General features: G+C 40.8%; 1 protein-coding gene across 7 annotated transcripts in view; it reads left to right on the plus strand.

Annotated features, from left to right (window-relative positions):
• The window catches only part of CCSER2 (coiled-coil serine rich protein 2), a 157,833-nt gene that overhangs the window by 128,275 nt on the left and 6,784 nt on the right, over positions 1-22,774 (plus strand). The window contains exon 11 of one of the 7 annotated variants that reach the window (XM_075841702.1): positions 18,155-18,194. The exons of 5 other annotated variants lie outside the window; for them this stretch is intronic. In XM_075841702.1, coding sequence (XP_075697817.1) covers positions 18,155-18,194 — 40 coding nt within the window. Of the gene's footprint in view, positions 1-5,395; positions 5,670-18,154; positions 18,195-22,774 lie in introns of those variants that run through there. One more of the 7 variants, XM_075841704.1, reaches the window with a different exon arrangement.

The following is a 22,774-nucleotide window of genomic DNA, read 5'->3' on the forward strand; positions in this document are numbered from 1 at the left end:
GATCCCGTTCGTTTAACCCCTTAGATGTGGCGAATAAAAATGAAAAACCAACTTAAACAAAGCTTTATGAAAAACAATTTAAAAAAAAAGAAGTTACACATATTTAGCATCGCTACATCTGTCACAACCCCAACTATAAAATGATTACATTATTTAACCTGCATGTTGAACCCTGTAAAAAAAATCAAATAAAAAACAATGCTAGAATTTCTGTTTATCCTGTCTTCAAAATAATTTTATAAAAAGCGATCAAAAAGTTGAATGTACTCCAAAATGGTACCACTAAAAACTACAAGTCATGCAAAAAAAAAAAATATGTCCTCATTCAGCTATATCAGCAGAAAAATAAAAAAGTTATGGTTCTTAAAATTTGGCAACACAAAAACAAATACTTTTGAAAAAAAAGTAACTACTTTTACACAGTAAAAACAATATAAATTTGGTATCGCCGCTGAATAAAGTTATGTTATTTATACCACATCGTAAACGGTGCAAATTTAAGATGCAAAAAAGAATGGTGAAATTTCTGGTTTTTTTTTTCCATTACCCCTAAAAAAGTTAATAAAAGTTAATCCATATATTATATGTACCCCAAAATGGTGCTATTAAAAAATACAGCTTGCCTGGCAAAAAACAAGTCCTTATACAGCTATGTCGACAGAAAAATAAAAAAAAGTTATAGCTCTTTGAATGCGACGATGGAAAAACTTAAAAATTGGTTTAAAAAAAACTTCTGTATTAACCCTTTCCTCTCGCTAATATGCCTATTTACATCGGGAAAGGGTATTTAAAGATGGTGCCTTCCCAGAAGCAGAGAGGGCGCCATAGACGTGTTACACAGCAGGGACCCAGCGGCAATGCTTGCGATCAGAAAAATTTCTGATCGCAAGCATTTAACCCCTCAGATGCCGGTGTCCAATGTGAATACCAGCATTTGAGGGTTTTTTACCGCCCATTACAATTTGGGCCGGCCGGCGAAATCGTTGTAGCTGATGTATTCCTCTTACAGCTGGGAGCCTTTTGAACGCTCCCTGCCCTGCTTTAGTAAGATTTCTATTGAGACCTGCCTGTAGCAGGTCCCAATAGCAGTGCACTAATTTTGCCATAGACTTCAATATTGTGATATTGCAGTCTATGGCATAAACGATCTAATGATCACAGGTTCAAGCTCCCTAGGAGGGATAAATAAAAGTAAAAAAAAAAATTTTTAAAAAAGTTTATATAAAAATTAAAATCACCTCCCTTTCCCTAGATCACATATAAAAATAAACATAAACATGAGAGATCCCATATCCAATAAATTAACGTCTTAGCGGGAATAAAGGTCAAAATGGCAGAATCACAGTTTTTTTTTTTCACACAGACCCCCTGTCGATCCTGCCACACAGACCTCCCCGCCCCTGTAGATCCTGCCACACAGACCTCCCCCCCCACCCTGTAGGTCCTGCCACACAGACCCCCCCCTCCTGTAGGTCCTGCCACACAGACCCCCCCCTCCTGTAGGTCCTGCCACACAGACCCCCCCCCCTCATGTAGGTCCTGCCACACAGACCCCCCCTCCTGTAGGTCCTGCCACACAGACCCCCCCTCCTGTAGGTCCTGCCACACAGACCCCCCCCTCCTGTAGGTCCTGCCACACAGACCCCCCCTCCTGTAGGTCCTGCCACACAGACCCCCCCTCCTGTAGGTCCTGCCACACAGACCCCCCCTCCTGTAGGTCCTGCCACACAGACCCCCCCTCCTGTAGGTCCTGCCACACAGACCCCCCCCTCCTGTAGGTCCTGCCACACAGACCCCCCCCTCCTGTAGGTCCTGCCACACAGACCTCCCCCCCTGTAGGTCCTGCCACACAAACCTCCCCCCTGTAGGTCCTGCCACACAGACCTCCCCCCTGTAGGCCCTGCCACACAGACCCCCCCTGTAGGTCCTGCCACACAGACCCCCCCCCTGTAGGTCCTGCCACACAGACCCCCCCCTGTAGGTCCTGCCACACAGACCCCCCCTGTAGGTCCTGCCACACAGACCCCCCCCTGTGGGTCCTGCCACACAGACCCCCCCTTATAGGTCCTGCCACACAGACCCCCCCCCTGTAGGTCCTGCCACACAGACCTCCCCTGTAGGTCCTGCCACACAGACCCCCCCCCTGTAGGTCCTGCCACACAGACCCCCCCCCCTGTAGGTCCTGCCACACAGACCCCCCCCCCTGTAGGTCCTGCCACACAGACCCCCCCCCCTGTAGGTCCTGCCACACAGACCCCCCCCCTGTAGGTCCTGCCACACAGACCCCCCCCCCTGTAGGTCCTGCCACACAGACCCCCCCCTGTAGGTCCTGCCACACAGACCCCCCCTGTAATTCCTGCCACACAGACCCCCCCCTGTAGGTCCTGCCACACAGACCCCCCCCTGTAGGTCCTGCCACACAGACCCCCCCCCTGTAGGTCCTGCCACACAGACCCCCCCTGTAGGTCCTGCCACACAGACCCCCCCTGTAGGTCCTGCCACACAGACCCCCCCTGTAGGTCCTGCCACACAGACCCACCCCCCTGCTATATAGTGCCACACAGCCCCCCCGCTCTATAGTGCCACACAGCCCCCCCTCGGTATATAGTGCCACACAGTCCCGCCCCCCCTCGGTATATAGTGCCACACAGTCCCGCCCCCCCCTCGGTATATAGTGCCACACAGTCCCGTCCCCCCCCCCCGTAGATAGTGCCACATTGCCCCCCTCTCCCCTTGTGTGTGTATATAGTTCTACACATCCCCCTCTCCCCTTGTGTGTATATAGTGCTACAGAACCACCCTCTTCCCTTGTATATAGTGCTACACAGCCGTCCCCTCACCATGTATATAGCACTACACAGCCCCCCTCCCCCCTTGTATTTAGCGCTACACAGCCCCCCTCTCCCCTTGTATTTAGCGCTACACAGCCCCTCTCCCCTTGTATATAGCGCTACACAGCCCCCTCCTCCCCTTGTGTATATAGCGCTGTACAGCCCCCTCCTCCCCTTGTGTATATAGCGCTGCACAGCCCCCTTCCCCTTGTATATAGCGCTACACAGCCCCCCTCCCCTTGTATATAGCACTACACAGCAATTCCCCCCTGTATATAGTGCTACACAGCCCCTTGTGTATATTGTGTTACACAGTAATACCCCCCTAGTATATAGCGCTACACAGCCCCACTCCTCCCCTTGTATATAGCGCTACACAGACCCCCTCCAACACAGCTCCTTAAAAAAAAATAAAGATTGTACTTACCTTGCTCCGTTCCCGTGATAGACAGAGTGCTACACTGCCTCTCCGGCGCGACTCATGCGCACACCAGCGTGATGTGACGTCCTCACGCGGGCCTGCGCGACTCCTAGCACCTTATAGCCTGCAGACTTAAGGTGGCCTGCAGCCTATAGTATTCATTTGTATGTGCTACCCGAGTACGCACATACAAGTGAATGTGGCTGTCACTAGCACCGGAACCCCTCCGGTGCTAGCGACACCACTGCAACCACCCGTGACAGTGCGCAGGCTTTAAACTTTAGTGAGCTGGCGGACCGTGGAAGGTACGCGGCCGCCCACCTTATAGGGAACACTGCTTACAAATATAAAAAAGTTATGGGGGTCACAATGTGGCGATGCAAAAAATGTTTGGTTTCTTTCAAACCGTTACATTTTTTTTAACCGGTTCCCGACCGCTGGCTGTGTATTTACGGCCAGCGGTCAGGGTCCTTTAAAACACACGCCATAGACTATTTACGGCATTTAGCTTTAGCTGAATGTCGGGTCTATGCCAGTCAGTGACTGCCAGGGACCCTGAGGAGAGGATAGAAGCAGCTTTTGCTGCTTCTATCTTCTCTGATCTCTTCTACACAGCACTCATTGAGCGCTGTGTATATGACTATAGGCAGTGCCGCTGCCACTATTGGTCCCTGTGATCGTGTGACTAGTCACATGATCGCCGGGATGCCGTTAGTGGCAGACTGCTGCTAGGTCTTACTAGACGCAGCACAGCCCTATTAGTGACAATAGTCACTATAAGAGGCTTGATTTCCCCTGTAACTGTGGCAGCCCCAGTTACAGTGGAAAAACATGGTGTAAAAGAAAGAAGAAAAAAAAAGTACCCAAAAGGTCTTTTCTGACCTTTGAGGGACAGACCATAGTAATAAAAAAATAAAAGTAAAGCAAAGTGCAAAAAAAATAATTAATAATAATACACACAAAATACCCCCCCCCCCCCCAAAAAAAACTCTCCCCAATCATTGTCCCATTGCTAGCCCTGAGCCAGTTACCCTAAAATAGACATATATTAAAATTTCCGGTAGACAAGGACGATCTACCGTAAATTGAAAGGTCTATTTTAGGGTAAAACTATGTTCTTACCAGAAAGAAATAGCTAAAAAGTAAAAAAGCTTGTTTAACTATCATTTTCAAACTTTTAAGCCTAAAAATTCTAAAATAGCAAAAAGGATGTGTATAAAAATGATAAAAAAAAAGAAACCTGCATTGTCTACGGAAAAAACACAAAAATCACGTTGCTAGCCCAAAAAATAAAAAAGTTATAGCCGTTTAACGAACGAGTGCTATAAAGGGCTAAACGGTGTCTGTTCCTGAAGGATCAAAATAGCGTGGTTCTGAACCGGTTAAAGGTACTAAAACATAACAATAACTCTATAAAGTTCTTATCCCCATGATTGCACTGACCCGCAGAATCAAGCTAATGTCATTTTCAACGTACATTGAACACCGTAAAAAAGAAACCCATAAGAAAATGGCGGCACTTCTGCTTTTTCCAATTCCACCCCATTCTGAAGTGTTTTTTCCATTTTCCCAGTACATCGCACATAATATTAAATAGTACCATTAGAAAGTACAACTTGTCCCATAAAAATCAAGCCCTCATATGGCTGTCTCAATGAAAAAATAATAGTTATGACTTTTTGAAGGCAGGGAGGAAAAAACAAAAGCATGAAAATTAGTCTGGTCCTGAAAGGGTTTTGGGGTTAAATGGATGGCGTTATAGCTGTATCAGTGGCATTTATCACCTATAGGGTATATTGGTATCTTTTTAACGGATATGTCTTGAAAAGGGTCATGTTTAACAGATACCATTATAGACTATGGGCGACAGGTATGTTAAACAGATGCCTACCAGTAGCATTCATCACCCATAGAGTATATTGGTATCCGTTTAACTATTGCGTCATGAAAAGGGTCATGAGAGTTCATGACGTATCCGTTAAAATGATACCATTATAGCATGTGGGTGATGGGTACCACTGTTAGGCAACCGTCACAGCCTACATTTAACGTATACGCCGGAAGCTTTTCCAGGTATATATAAGCAAAGGCCAAAAACTTGATGTAAACAGCCCCTTAAAGGTTTTTTTTTTATTTTTTACAGACTATCTCTTTTTAAATAGAAATCATGGCGATGATCAGCTGGTTGCCGTGGGTCTGGCTTCTCTAACCTGGCGATCAGCTTTCATCACTGAAAGAACACGCGTCTGGCCATTTATTTCACCGGCAGCAGTCGCTTGGTTGGGCCTTCAGAGCGGAAGCGGCTCTCAAAGAGCAGCAACTTTCCATTCTGGCTCATTGGGAAGGCAACACCTTTTAAGTTCGTGAGCTTGTGAATATCCTCAATAACATGGATGGTTGTTGAGGTACCTCCACTCTGCTACATTGACATGTCTTTTTAAGAATATTTAGAAATAAACTCGATCACCGTAAGCCATGCTTTGTTGTGATCATCTGCCCAAGGCCTCCTAAAAGGAAGAGCTATAAAGAAAAATTGATAAATGGAATTACTTGTTTGCTTTTTTCCGATTTACGTTTTATTTTTACTGTAACATCTGGAGCATGTGTCACCCCTGGCTTGTGCTAACAGTCCTTGTATATTTCAATGGCATGCCTGAATATTGTGGTCTGCATTTGGCTTTATTTTATCCTGCAAGCAGTGTGTATTTCTATTTCCCCATGTCGGAATGGTAAGTAGATATGTAACTATACAAATCAGTTGTGAAAGACAAACCGATCGTAGTTGTAGAATTGATTTACCCACCTCAAGGTTTGTGACGAGGATTTCAGATTTATTAGCTTTTGCTTAGGGGGTCCCTTGAGGACACTTATATACCAAACACAAATTGAGATAAACATATATTATACAGCCAGATCATTAAAAGTCCCAGTCCAGGTTGAAATGTTGGAAAACAAATTAGCAATTCACCACTGGGAAATCTAAAAAGAATTGCTACTTAGATGAAACGTGCATTTAAAACAAGGCCAGCAATAAGGCAATAAAATCCGCACATTAGCATGATATTGAAGTCTTAAATAATAATTTGATTCCAAGAACACATTTTCTCAGTATTTTGAAGTGTTCTAATGAACTTTTTGGTTTATAAAGTATGAGTTCTAAGAAATTTGGAAACCTCTTTATTCGCAAAGCTCTCGCATCTTTGCAAATATTTTGTTCGACAATTGTTTCCTTGGTTTCTAATGTACATGTCGGTCAGATTATGTCATTTTTTTTAATAAGTACTAAATCTAATCTTCCTGCTTAGTTGCATACAAATAGACAGACAAAGCAGGTTTCATTTTTAAAAATAATTATTTTCAAAATTCTATAAAAAAAATATTGTAGTAAAAAAGGCACCAAAGCCTGGATTCACATTGTACGTTTTTGTTTTTATTAAACCTTAAAGTTTCTTCTTTTTGAACATTCAATCTGCTCCTCCTGACTAGTTGTATGCATCTAAGCAGAAGGAGCAGATTTGGTACTTGTTAAAAAAAAATTCAAAAATTGACCCACATGTTCATTAGAAACCAGGGAAGCAATTGTCCGAAAATATTTGTTTTAAGGATTTCAACACTTGTTCAATACCACAACTCAGGGGCCTACATTATCGAAGGATCTCCTTAGTTTGTGAGAATATAATGTAAAAAAGAGAGACTCTAGTTTATATAGTGATTTGCTATTTAATAAAAATATCATAGATCAAATAGTAATTGAGTTTGAAAAATTTCAATTTCTACAGCTCTTATTTGAAATATTTTGCCGTAAATGACTATTTACATTTTAACACCAGTACCTTTTTTAGTATAAGTAAAATGTATTTAGTGTCTTGCATTTTATTGAAGGTGAAACTTGTTTTTAGGATTTCGTTTGCATGAATAATTTAAAATAGTCAATTGCAAATTATTTTACACAAACAGTTAAAATAAATATGTTCACCGTTCAATAGCATTTTACAAATAACTTGCAAAAGGAATTTACATATAAAAATAAAGGAATTTGTTTACAAATACTTTTTTACTCATCTTGGGCTTATTTGGATTTTCCCAACGGCTCACGAAACTATAGTATAGCCCAATTCACCTAAATGAAGCTATGTTTCCGTTTTTTTGCACGGCGGCACTATCTGCTGCGCAAGGAATTCCAACACTGCTTCATTGGACGTTGAGCTGCGTCAGGGCCTTATATGTGACGCAGCACTTCAACGTCATTAGCGCTGTATCAAATACAAAGTCCTGACCGTGCCCGGCATATCAGGACGTTGTACGTGGTGCCACACCACGCTGAGGGGACATGGAGGTGAAAACAGGAGCGGTGAGGTGAGCATTATTATTTTTTTTAACTGTCCGAAGGGGCAGTAGTATGATTGGGTGGAGCAAGGTACGGGGCCCGACACAGACCTCTACCTTGCTTTAATTTTTGTCATTTAACCCCTTAGATGCCTCAGTCAATAGGGACCTCAACATCTAATTTGTTTCAGAGGGAGGGGGCTCCCTCTGTCATGTGATCGGCACCCCCAGGACGCGGTCGTGGGGTTTCCGATGCTTTCCATTGCACCCAGGAGCCTAACAGAGGTGACCAGGTCTGCCAACAGGGTATGCCTATTTGGAATACTATTAGGCCCTGCCCTTGGAATAGCCAGACAGGCATAATACGCTGCAACACAGAAGTATTGCAGTGCATTAATAAAGTGTTTAAATGAACGCATAGTGAAGTTCCTTACTGGGACTAAAAAAAAAAGGCAAAAAATAGATCAATAAAGGTTCTAAAAAAAAATTCCAGTGAAAAAAACTATTTTTTTAAATGCTGTATTATAAAAAGATAAATATAGTTGGTATTGCCACGTAACACCCTGAACTATAAAACTATCATGGTATTTAACTTGAACCCTGAACATCCTGAAAAATAAAATAAGCAATGACAGAATTACCGTTTTTCATTCATTCCGCCTTTCATGAAACGCATTAAAAAGCGTTAAAAAAAGATCATTAGGGACCAAACCCTCTTTGTAAATATTTTTGCTGCACAATAAGCAGTAAGACCTAAAGGCATTATCATAAATTCAGGGTATATACCACTTACTGCAAGCATTGCTAGTACCAAATTAAATAGCTACTTATTGACACATGTATAAAAAGTGCTTAAAGTGAACCTGTCAAAAGCATTTCACCTATTAAACCAGCAATACCTGGTTAAAAATCACTTTTCTTTAACCTATAATTATCTTCTAAGTCGGCTGTGTACTTTTAGTATTCAGTTTTTTTTAGTGTTTTTAGAATAAGGCTACATTCACACAAGCGTATCAGATTCACGCGCGTGAATCTGGTCTGTTATGCATCAGTTTGCTTTGCGGGGGACATGCATTATTCACGCACTCGCAAAGCACATCATTTTTTTTTGTTATTATTTTCAATAGAATTGATGCGTAAATCACGCACCGCACACGGATGTGCATCCGTGTGCGGTGCGTGATTTTCACGCACCCATTGACTTCAATGAGCGATAGGTGTGTGAAAAACACACCAATATAGGACATTCAATTAGATTTACGCAACGGACTCTCGCTGCATGAAAACTCCTGCATGTGTGAATGGCCCCATTGAAATCAATGGGTCAGTGTGCTGTGTGTGACTTTCACGCACAGCACATGGACGAGTTTTACGCTCGTCTGAATGAGCTCTAAAAGAGTCATATCTTCTGTCAAAGAGTCCTATCTTCATTCCTCAAACCTTTCCGAATTTACCCCGGCTCCTTACTTTTGAGTGACCGCTTACTCTTGATTGACAGCATTCAGGGCGGGCCAGTTTTTGGTGGTGGGTGGCATAAGAGGAACAAACGAGTCTGCCGGATTATTACCATAACGGGCGCAAAATGTTTGCAGACCGTCATTTACAGTCGGAGAAGGAGTTCAGGAGAGGGGATAACGCCAATGAACTTTTGACAGCAGTGGCCAGTAAGGGGTGAGCAGAGTTAAAGGGAATGTGTCACATTTTTTTTTTTAAGTTAAACAGTATATAAATGATTACACATTGTTTTAATTTTTTACATTTTTTCATAAGTCAGGAAATATTATAAATTAGATTCTAGTTTATAACATTTCCATGTGCTGGTCACTAGAGGGAGCAATTCCAAAAATTGCAGCATTGGCAATGTGGTAAAGCAACCTCATTGCTGTATGCTGCAAATTTGGAGTAGACACACTTGCTCTAGTGTGCTCAAACAATCCCCCCTACTTTATCCTGACTAGTGCCAGGAGAAGAAGGGGGTTGAATCTTCAAACCTCCTACACTGTGTGCCGCCATTTTCTGAGCGAATGCACAGAGTAGGAGGATTAGATACAGTGGTAATCAGACAGTATAACACGAACATACACGGACATAATACACACATCACATACACGAACATAACTTACCTGCTGCTGCCGCCTCCGCTCTTATTCCTTGCGCCTTCGCATGTGGCCAGAAGCCGCGACCGGTAGTCGTCATCTTACTGTCCGGCCACGACTTCCGGTCCACATGAAAATGGCGCCGGATGTCGCTCTACCAATGACCTTCCTTTTGGTCTGTGTGGGAGCGGCGCTGTTCCCACACAGACGGCGTACGCTATAGTGAATGAAACGGCTTCCGTTTGCATTCTCTATAGGGTTGTATGTGCTGTATTCCATCTCTGTATGTGTCGTTAATCGACACATACAGAGATGAAAAAAAAAATGGCAGCCCCCATAGAGAAGTAAAAGAAAGAAAAAAGTACAATACAAAAATACAAATAAATAAAATTTATTTTAATATCAAACTAAAAGCAATATTATATATAAAAAAATTAATTTGTGACACCTTCCCTTTTAACTAGGTAAAATGCTGATGACAGGTTGCCTGTAAATCATATTAACCATTTCAATTCAACATATACCGAGCTTGTACATGAACCCTTCCAATTTCACATATACCAAGCATGTATACTGTGTGCACAATTATTAGGCAAGTTGTATTTTTGAGGATTCATTTTATTATTGAACAACTTCAGTGCTGTGGGTCAATCCAAAATGTTAATAAACCTCAAACCTGAATATTTAAGGAAGTAAAAGTGAGGTTTTGGCTTTCTTAGGGGAATATTATGTGTGCATAAATATTGGGCAGCAATTAGTGTGCAGAACTATTATGTAACTAAATGAAAAAGGAACGTTTTCCAATCTCACTTGTTTATTTTCAACTGTTAAAGTGAGAATAGTAAACCAACAACTCAAAATTTACAAATAATCATTTCTGACATTTAAAATAAATAAATAATATTTTCAATAGCCGTGATAAGCCATCCATCCATGAGGTCTGTCGGTTTCTTAATCTGTTGACAATGAACTTTTTGTGCCGCAGCAACCACAGCCTCCCAGACACTGTTCAGAGGTGTGGACTGTTTTCCTTCACCGTAAATCTGCCATTTAAGAAGGGCCCACAAGTTCTCAATCAGGTCTAGGTAAGATGAGGAAGGGGCCATGATATTATTCTTTCATCTTAAAGGCCTTTACTGGCTAGCCATGCAGTGGAGTACTTCGATGCATGCGATGGAGCATTGTCCTGCATAAAAATCATGGTTCTCTTGGAAGATGCAGACTTTTTCCTGTACCACTGCTTGATAAAAGTGTCTTCTAAAAACTGGCATTAGGTTTGGGAGTCGATTTTTTAGTCCATCTTCAACACGAATAGGTCCAACTAGCTCATCTTTAATAATACCAGCCCATAGCAGTACCCCACCTCCATCTTGCTGGCGTCTGAGTCGAAGTGGAGCTCTGTTACTGATCCAGCCACTGGCCCATCCATCTGGTCTGTCGAGTCATTCTCATCTCATCAGTCCATAAAACCTTTGAATAATCTGTCTTCAGATATTTCTTGGCCCAGTCTTGAAGTTTGAACTTATGCGTCTTGTTCAGTGGTAGTTGGATTTCAGGCACTGAAACCTAGAAAAAAAGATAATTTGCATGGCACTACATAGTGCAAATCACCAGGGTTGGTTCAGAGAATAGAATGCAAGGAGTAGCAGTTAGGCCCCATGCACACGACCGTAAAAACTGTCCGTAATTGCGGCCCATAATACGTTCCCCAATTATGGACCCATTCAGTTCTATTGGCCACGGACACCTTTCTGTATCGCTACGGATGGGTGTCCAGGCCGTAGAAATGTTACGAAACTTATGGAACATGTCCGTTTTTTTGCATTTTACGGGCCGTGCTCCCATACTTTTTTTTGTATGGGAGCACGGCCAAAAAATGTGGGCGGCTGTCAGCAGCCGGCCGTGCCTGCAATCGCGGGCCGTGATTACGGGCACGGTCGTGTGCATGGCGCCTTATGCTCATCTATGACCGTTGTGCAATTCAGGCACAACACTAATGAAGGCATGTAAAATGTTAGATCAGCTGCAGCTCAAGACCCAGTAGCGTAGAAATGGTACCGCAGTAGAACAATAAAAATAATTGAAAAATTACGGCATAGATATAGAAGCGCTGCTGACAGCATAGTTACATAGTTAATACGGTTGAAAAAAGGCACACATCCATCAAGTTCAACCAAGGGATAGGAAAAGGGAAGGGAAACATTTCTACACACAGGAGCTAATATTTTTTTGTTAAAGGAAATTAAGTATTTTTTAAAGCCATCTCCTGTCCCTGCTATGGCGGCTCCTGCGGTGACTATTCCATAACTTCACCGTTCTCACAGTAAAGAAGACTTGTCGCCTCTGCAGGTTGAACCTTTCTTTTTCCAGACAGAGGGAGTGCCCCCTTGTTTTTTGAGGGGGTTTTACATGGAACAGGATTTCACCAGATTTTTTTGTATGTGACATTCATATATTTATATAAATGAATCATGTCCCTCTTAGTCGTCTTTTTTCAAGGCTAAATAGGTTTAATTCTTTTAATCTTTCCTCATAACTTAGGTTCTCCATGCCCCTTATTAGCTTTGTTGCACTTCTTTGTATTTTTTCCAACTCCAGGGCATCCTTTCTATCAACTGGAGCCCAGAACTGAACTGCATATTCTAGATGAGGCCTCACTAATGCTTTGTAAAGTGGTATTATTATATCCCTGTCCCGCGAGTCCATGCCTCTTTTAATACACGACAATATATTGCTGGCATTTGAAGCAGCTGATTGACATTGCATGTTGTTATTTAGTTTATGATTTACAAGTAAACCCAGATCCTTCTGAACAAGTGACTCCCACAGTGTAGCTCCCCCTAGGACATATGATGCATGCAGGTTGTTGGTACCCAGGTGCATAACTTTACATTATCTACATTAAACTTCATTTTCCAACTGGACGCCCAAACACTCAGTTTGTTTAAATCCGCTTGCAATTCATGAACATCTTCCATAGACTGAACATGACTACATAGCTTGGAATCCTCTATATCGTTAATAAATAAGTTGAATAATAGTACACCACTTATAACCGGGGACCATTCAGAGTAGGAATCATTGACCACAACTCTCTGGATACGGTCTTTGAGCCAATTCTCAATCCAATTGCAAACTATACTTTCTACACCTATAGTCCTTAATTTACCCATTAGACGTCTATGAGGGACAGTGCCAAATGCCTTTGCAAAGTCCAAAAACACTATATCCACAGGGGCGCTTCGGTCGAGGCTTCAACTCACCTCTTCATAAAAACAAATCGGGTTGGTTTGACAGCTTCTGTCCTTCGTAAAACCGTGCTGGCTGTCACTTATAATACTATTTTTGGCACATAATCCTGTATATAGTCCCTCAATAGCCCCTCATCGTTTTCCCCACGATAGATGTTAAGCTTACTGGTCTATAATCACCCGGGGAAGACCTAGAGCCCTTTTTGAAAATAGGCACCACATTTGCCCTGCACCAGTCCATTGGCACATTACCAGTCACTAGAGAATCATTGAATATTATGAAGAGAGGGACAGAAATAACTGAACTAAGCTCTTTAAGAACTCTAGGGTGTAACCCATCTGGTCCCGGGGCCTGGTGTACATTTATTTAATTTAGCTTGGACCATATCTACATTCATCCAATTCAGTATATCAACTGATATATTAACAGCACTGGCACCGGCTACATCAGCCGCTCTTTCTTCTGTTGTATATACGGAGCTAAAGAACCCATTTAGTAACTCTACCTTCTCTTGATCCCCTGTGACCAACTCCCCATTACCACTATCTAGGGGTCCTACATTTTCAGACCTTGGCTTTTTAGCATTTATATACTTGAAGAATTTTTGGGGATTTGTTTTACTATCCTTGGCTTGTATTTTTGCTGATTTTATTACCTTTTTACAGAGTTTATTATACTCTATAATTTACAAAGGCTACAGCTGTACCCTCAGATTTGTATTTTTCAAATGCCCTTTTTTTTGTCATGTATTGCCCTTTTTACAGAAGATGTAAGCCATGTGGGGTTTAATTTTAGTCATTTATACTTGTTACCTAATAGGAATAAATCGTATAATAAAATAAAATAATTACCCAAAGTAGATTTGAAAATCTCCCATTTATCATTTGTCCCATTGTTTAACATGAGTTCTTCCCAGTCTATACCCTGAATTGCAGTCCTCATCCTGGGGAAATTGGCCTTCTTAAAATGTAAGTGTTTTGGTCCTCCCAGTCTGTGTTTGTTTTTTACAGTATAGGTAAAATGTAACTATATTGTGATCACTGTTACCGAGATTTTCACAAACATTGACGTTGCCAACAAGCTCTGCATTATTAGAAATGACCAGATCCAAAGAATTATCAAAGGATAATAGTCATATAAATTTATATTACTTTATTTTATTTTTTTTGTTATCCGCGTTATCCCATCATTTTTCACTTATTTTCATTGATCTGAGCACTGAACACAATGTACTTCTGGGCACTCCAGGGAGGTTGGGGTTCTGTAATATGACGGCACTGGAGGATAATGGGTTCCTGATCACTTCACGTTTGAGTCTTCTCAAATTTTTGGCAGTTAATTTGCATTTTTTTTCTTAACCCGTTTCTTGCGACCCTGTTGACTTTTTGCAACAAAACGTTTGATGGTTCTATTATCACGCCCCAATATCTTAGCAATTTCAAGAGTGCTCCATCCCTCTGAAAGACTTTTAACAATTTTTGACTTTTCAGAGTCCGTTAAATCTCTTTTTTGGCCCATTTTGCCAGAGGAAAACAATCTGCCTAATAATTCTGCACACCTTGATATAGCGTCTTGATCTCCTCAGGCCACACCCTCCCTCATTACCCAAATACATATCACCTGATATGCTTCATCCAATAAGCAGTCAAGTTTATACAGCTTGGAGTTGGAAAATATGCATAAAAAGAATGATATGGTCAAAAATAGTCACTTGCCTAATAATTGTGCACACAGTGTAGATGGACCCTTCTAATTCCACATATACCAAGTGAGTAGATGAACCTTTCCAATTTCACTTAAACCAAGCTTGTAGATGAACCTTTCCAATTCCACATTTGACAATTATGTTCTTTGATACTAATTACCATTTTATCAGATGGTTCATTCAGAATTTTACTTTGTATTTATTTGTTCCAATTTTTATTTTATTTTTTAAATGTTATTTAGGCTGACCCTAATAATCTTCCAATTTTTCTTCAAGAGGCTCTGTCACCACATTATAAGTGCCCTATCTCCTACATAATGAGATTGGCGCTATAATGTTGGTGACAGCAGTGTTTTTTTATTTAGAAAAACTATCTATTTTCACCAAGTTATGAGCGATTTTAGCTTTATGCTAATGACTTTCTTAATGCCCAACTGGGCGTGTTTTTACTTTAGACCAAGTGGGCGTTGTACAGAGGAGTGTATGACGCTGACCAATCAGCGTCATTCACTCCTCTCTATTCATTTAGTCAGCGCATAGGGATCCTGCTAGATCACTATGTGCTGTCTTATACTGACACATTAACGTTACTGAAGTGTTTAGACCGTGAATAGACATTCCTTCCAGCCAGGACGGGATGTCTATTCACAATCCCGACACTTCGGTAATGTTTGTGTGGGACTTACAGCACAGCAAGAGTGATCTCGCTGTAAGCTGTCATTTACAGCGTGATCTCGCGAGATAAAGCTTGCTATGCTGTAAGTCCCACACAAACGTTACCGAAGTGTCGGGATTGTGAATAGACATCCCGTCCTGGCTGGAGGTGATGTCTATTCACTGTCAAGATACACCCTCATTAAGGTTACTGAAGTATGTGACAGCACATAGTGAACAACGCAGGATCCCTATGTGCAGAGTAAATGAATGGAGAGAAGTGCATGACGCTGATTGGTCAGCGTCATACACTTCTCTCCACAATGTTTACTTGGTCAAAAGTAAAAACACGCCCAGTTGGGCATTAAGAAAGTCATTAGCATAAAGCTAAAATCGCTCATAACTTGGTGAAAATAGATTGTTTTTCTAAATAAAAAACACTTCTGTTACCTACATTACAGCGCCGATCAGATTATGTAGGAGATAGGGAACTTATAATGTGGTGACAGATACTCTTTAAGATGTGTGCCTAAGGCCCCTTGTTCTGTGGAGCCGTAATACGGTACTCATAGAAGTTTATAGGCCTTTACTGTGCCACTGTATTCGTCCAATTTAATATGTACAAAAAAAAAATTTCTCTGATCAGGATGGAATCTGAGAAAAAAAAAATAATACAGTGCCGTGTTCCATCCGATGCCGTATTATAAGTGTATTCCCACCTCAAGGTAGAATACCTCCGTAATACGATGCACCATACCGCCATACAGACTCTGTACACATAACTATGCATTTGTACGAAAGCTAAAAGGAATAATGGTCAGTACTCCAATATATCACTACCCTGGGACCACTCATTTTATGCTGTCAGATTTAGGAATAGCCTGAAGTATTTTCTTCTATGATACAGGGGCAGTGTACAATAATAACTGTGCACAAGGTGCCAAGAAGTCAGGCAGTTTTATCGCTGGTCTCCTGGTTTCCTTCAATAAGACACACCAACAACACACAGTTTACAAAGGTAAAATTTGTATAAATAAAGCATTTAACACTGTGGCAAATTTAACTGTTTGCTATAAATTTCATCCCAAAGGTTGATGAGCTTTTACTAATTCCCATATTTCACAAGAATTATGATGTTATGAGATAAAAAAAACGTTCACCACGTGTAGTGATCCATCTTGCCAATATAACTTCTATCAAATGGGTATTCCATCTGATCAGTGAAAAATGTTGGAGGCCGGAATACCCGTTTAATTTTCCGTCTCCAAATACCATCTGCAGTCTGGCCAGGCTTTACAATTCCTGTAGGATTGATAGGCCATGTCTGTTGTGTATGGATGGGATACTTTCTGGATCAATCTATCAGCACACTATCCTACGTACATAGGTTAAAAAAGACACAGGTCCACCAAGTTTAACCTTTCTCAATAAATTACCCGTCATTCTTTGCTTGATTTACTATAACCCTCATTGCCATTTCTCAGTAAATAAACATCTAGCCTTTTTTTAACCCCTTCCCGACATTTGACGTATCCATACACCAAAGTCGGGTAGGGGGAAGTATGGAGCGGGCTCACAGAGTGAACCCGCTCCATACGGTGTCGGCTGTATGTTACAGCCAACACTTCAGAGTAACTTGCTCGAGCAATCCCGCTCGTTTAACCCGTTAAATGCTGCGGTCAATAGCGACTGCAGCATTTAAATCGTTAGAAAGAGGGGGGCGATGGTTGCTATGGCTGCCTGGGGGCTTAATGAAGGCCCCCAGGTCCGCCATCTTAGTGCACCTATTAAGCCCTTAAGTTATGGCTCTTGGAATTTGGCGACACAAAATAAATTAAATTTTTTACACTCAGGCTTTTACTTGTAAAAGTAGAAAAATATAGAAAAAAACTATATGTATTTGGTATCGCCGTAATCGTATTGACCCATAGAATAAAATTAGCATGTTGTTTTAATTGCACAGTGAATTCCGTAAAAAAAGATGGAGGAATCACTGTTTTTTCCCGTTTCCTAGTACATTATATGGCAAAATAAATGGTGCTACGAAAAACTACAACGCGTCCTGCAAAAATCAAGTCCTCATAGGATTATATCGATGGAAAAATAAAGATGTTATGGCTTTCGGAAGGTGGGGAGGAAAAAAATTAAAATGAAAATCTGAAAAAGGGCTGTGGCGGGAAGGGGTTAATTGCTGACATTTTATCTGCCATCACTACCTCTTGGGGTAAGGCATTCTATAGCATATATATATATATATATATATATATATATATAATATATATATAATATATAAAAAAATAAAGATAAACTTTCTGTAGCCTGAACAAAGTTGTCAGAGGGTGACATTTAAAAGCATTTCTCTACTATGGGTTTACCCTGAGAACCATGCTACTTCTGTGTCATTGTGTTCCCTATTATAAATGTAATGTAAGTGTATTAGTTGAGTGCTCAAGGGCCATGTTTTCTTGGCATACAATTTGAGAACTTGGATTTATGTTTAATTAAACCCGTTTTGTGCGATTGAACTTGTGCGCGCCTCTTTGGGAGAGCTCATAGCTTTGATTATTCCATAAACAATTAGATATTCTTCGTGACCTAGATTTTTTTTCTCCCTCTGCTGTTCAGGTGAACAGTTTGACTTTTCTTCAAAGAATAGCACATCGGGTTTAATGGAGCTGTTGTTCCATGTGTTGTTCTTCTAGCAGTCCTCTGCTGCGGTTTCCCTAAGGAGAATACAACAGATAAAGCAATTTGAGAAATAGATTTGAATAGAGGAATTTCTGTGTGAAATGGTCTCTGCTGTATGTGCTTCTCTGATGCCATTTGTCCTTGTCTCCCTGTCGCTGCTTTCACACTTGCCATTGGGAAGGAGTTGAGGAGTTAGTCCATTACTTCTCTGATAAAGCGTGGTATAGTACAATTTTAGATTTCTACCCTTATATGATAAGATCTTCATGTTGATATCCGGTACTCCCTGCATGTTGCATGCAACAGTGACAACTTTGTTTATTTCAATGTTTTATGTATTATGTGGTTCACACCCAATTTGAATGAACAAAAATATATTTACAGGCTATATGTTCTCTAGGTAAGATCTTAAAGAGGCTCTGTCACCAGATTATCAAATGCCTATCTCCTATTGAATGTGATCGGCGCTGCAATGTAGATAACAGCAAAGTCTTTGTTTTTTTTGGAAAAATGATCATTTTTGCCCAAGTTATGAGCAATTTTATATTTGTGCAAATGAGCTTTTCAATGGACAACTGGGCATGTTTTCTCGTTTTACCAACTGGGCGTGTATTGTGTTTTTACCAACTGGGCGTGTATTGTGTTTTTACCAACTGGGCGTTGTGAATAGAAGTGTATGACGCTGACGAATCAGCATCATACACTTTTCATTGTTCCCACCCAGCTTCTTTCACAGCAGAGACAGCGTGACGTCACCCACAGGTCCTTCAACCTTGTCGTTGTGGAGGGTACAGTTGAATTTTCAGCAGCATCACCATGTGCAGGTAAGCATAGCAAACTCCCTAGAGACGAGCATATTAACCTTTTGGACGCCTGGAGCCGATGTATCTTCTTTGTCCGACGACAAGGTTGAAGGACCTGTGGGTGACTTCACGCTGTGTGTCTGCAGTGAAAGAAGCTGGGTGGGAACGATGAGAAGTGTAGGATGCTAATTTGTCATACACTTCTATTCACAACGCCCAGTTGGTAAAAACACAATACACGCCCAGTTGGTAAAAACACATTACACGACCAGTTGGTAAAACGAGAAAACGCGCACAGTTGTCCATTGAAAAGCTCATTTGCATAAATATAAAATTGCTCATAACTTGGGCAAAAATGAACGTTTTTAAAAAAAAAAAAAAAAGAACTTTGCTGTTATCTACATTGCAGCGCTCATCACATTCAATAGGAGATAGGGATTTGATAATCTGGTGACAGAGCCTCTTTAAAGGGCTTTTCCAATTTGCAAGCTTCTCACATGTCATTTTAGAATATCATCAGTGTGTTTCTGTGAGCTGGGACCCCCACTGACGCCCTGAAGGAAATAAAAATTTTGATAAAAGAAGTCTAGCTCTTTACTAGGTTTCAGGACCCTATAATCTAAAGTATTGTGGGGTCAGAGCCCACAGCCCCTTCCTGATGTAATTGTTTGGGTTATATTAATGACATTATCTTTTTACAATTTGAAAGACCATGAGATACAAGCAAACTTCATTGTTTTTATGTCGTTTTAAATCCTTTTCTTTATTAGGTCAAGTTCACACTGGGCATTTTTCAGCAGAGGCCAGAAGTTTATTTTCGCGACTAAGCTCATAGGAGTTCCCATTTACACACTGCCATTCAAGAGCTGCATTTTACAGTATATATATTGTACATTAATTATTATATATTTTTTTTAAACTGCAGAAAGCGAAATTTCTTTCTGGTTTTTATGCAGTATTTTTTCCAATTGAATACAATCATGAAAAACATGTCCAGCAATCCACGTCTAAAAAGTGGTATAAGAAAAAGTGATGGCAGCAAAACTAAAGTAAATTAACATGCATGAATATCCAGTTTTGCTATTTTTTTGCCAATGGATACAAGCTGTAAGGGGTATTCCGGTTTCATGTAGTCAAATGTTATTTTTAGTATAATCAACAGTTATGCAATTCACCAATTCACTTTCCATATCACGATCCCTTCAAGTGGTTGCAGTCATTCGATACTTTTGTTCTGTCCATCGCATGACCAGAACAATAAGGTGTAGGAGAAGCACGGTAGGGAGCAGGTATCACTATGGATAATAGAATTGACTAATTGCCGAAAGAAAAGAATATCCTATTTCCCACTCTACTAAAAGAGAGTAACTATAATCTTGTCACGGCTATGGGGTATGTGGACCCACTAGGCCGCTCCACCGTAGTGGAGTAGCAGCTGGCCAAACAACAGTCAATGATAGTCTTTAGGACAAGAGTACCTGGATAGAAGATTTGGCAGACACTTGGTGTGGCAGACACTTGGCACAGATCACACTTGGCACAGATGATGACTTAACTCCAACACTAGACTACACACTGGAACAAACACAATAACAGGATACGGGAACACAGGATGCAGGATACAACTGAGAGTCCATTTGCAATAACTAACATCAGCAGACACAACAACGCTCAGGCAAGGAGGAAGAGGGCAGAGTCCTTTTTATAATGCAGGGTGCGTAGGGATTGGATAGGGAGCTTTTTACAGGTGCGCACCTTAAGCAGGACAGTGGAGCAATGTGGCAGCGTGTGCTGGCGTCTCCGAGGAGGGAGACGCCGGCTGGAGCTCATTAGTCTGCGGTGGCAGCCACTGGCGGGTAAGTGATGCCATTACAAATCCCGTATAAAATTGTCTTTCTTTATAATTTAAAAAAACACACATTTAACAATGTGTGCCAGAAGGCTCAATACTAAACTACATCAATCCCTGCATTTGATTAACCAAGAGCAGGAGACATTATGGCTATTGCCTATCAAAAGTCAAAGTTTTTTTAAATATTTAGTGGATGTGTCTGCAGATTGCATCCACTCTACTGAGCCAATTCGGCAGTTAAAAACCTTCAATGCCCGCCAACATGTTTTGCTGTACAAACGGCGTCTTCAAGGGTATGTGGGGCATTGAATATTTTTAATTGCCGGATTAGCAATAGTTACTCTCTTTCAGTAGGGTGGGATATAGGGGATTATTTTGCCTTCGGGCAATCCGTCAACTCTATCATCACATGACCTGGACACTTCCAGTGGAAGTATACCATGAAGGTTCTTATTCTATCACGACAAGCAGAGATCTGGAAATCGTTGAGGGAATTAATACAGAAAGTGCACTGGAAAATTGTAGAGCTTTTCATTATGCAAAGAATAACATTTATTTGTTGAAACCGTAAAACCCCTTTAAATTTATCTAATGTCAAATTTTTCCACATTTTCTAATACATGTAGATTTACAAGCACCTATATGATAAAATATCTCCATAGGAAATATGTTTTTTTACTTTACATTCTACTTTTAATGTTCATCAAGTAGCACTATACGTTTAACCTTACATATACACTTTCACATGGTAATTTATATTGACTTATTTGTCCATTGCTCTGACCCATATCTAATTCTATGTGGATGTGTTTTAGTAAATATACAGCATTCAGAAATATAACTAGGTAATAGTGATCACATCATAAAAAGTTTTCATGTAGCCCTTAATAAGATGTTTGGTAGAGTACCTACAAAAACACCAAACTTCAGATAGGCTAATTTTCATGGGCTAAGGAATGGCATAAACTGGGACAATGTCCTCAAAAATAAAAATACACAAACTAAATGGGACATTTGTAAAAGCCTCTTAAATAGGCCCTGTGAGAAATATATACCTTATGGGAATAAACGAGCTAGAAACAGGATGAAACCGATGTGGTTAAATAAAACCGTAAGGGGGCAATAAATGATAAAAATAAAGCGTTCAAACTACTAAAGCAAGACGGTAGTGATGTGGCATTAAATAATTATAAAGAAAAAAATAAGTTGTGTGAAAGACAAATAAAGGCAGCAAAGATTGAAACAGAGAGACTTGTTGCCAAAGAAAGTAGAAATAACCCAAAAATATTTTTCAAATACATAAATAATAGGAAACTGAAAACAATATGTTGGCCCTCTCAAAAATAATCTGGGTATAATGGAGGATGTGGATGAGCTAAAGTCCAATCTATTAAACGCCTTTTTCTCTACTGTATTTACACATGAAAACCCAATGTCAGACGACATGATTAGGGATAAAGTATATTCCCCATTAAATGTCACCTGCTTAACCCAGAAGTGCAGTGCCGCCTTAACACTAAAATCGACAAATCACTGTGTCCGGGTGGCAGACACCCCCACATTCTGCAGGAATTAAGAACCGAGATAGACAGAATTCTTAAACATCTGAAATAAGGGTCTATCATGACCGGGTCTGTTCCACAGAACTGGCGCATAGAAAATGTGGTGCCAATATTCTAAAAGGAGTGAAAAAGAGAGCCCGGAAACTATGGACCTGTAAATTTAACCTCCATTGTGGGTAAAATATTTGAGGGTTTTCGAAGAGATGCTATTCTCGAGTATCTCAATGCAAATAAACTATTCGTGCAGCATCAGCATGGGTTTAAGAGGGATCGGTCCTGTCAAACCAATCAGCTTCTATGTGGAGGCAAGTTCTAGACCTGGGTAAGGCTGTGGATGTGGTGCATCTAGACTTTTCAAAGGTGTTTGATACTGTGCCACATAAAAGGTTGGTATATAAAGTGAAAATGCTGGGACTGGGGGAAAATATGTGTAATTGGGTTAACAAGTGTCTGAGTGATAGAAAACAGAGGGTGGTTATAAATGGTGCATCCTCAGAGTGGGTCACAGTTACCAGTGGGATACCACAGGGGTCAGTATTGGGCCCTCTTCTCTTTAATATTTTTTTAAATGACCTTGTAGATGG

Source organism: Rhinoderma darwinii, chromosome 11 (genome assembly GCF_050947455.1).
Source record: "Rhinoderma darwinii isolate aRhiDar2 chromosome 11, aRhiDar2.hap1, whole genome shotgun sequence".
NCBI lineage: Eukaryota > Metazoa > Chordata > Amphibia > Anura > Rhinodermatidae > Rhinoderma > Rhinoderma darwinii.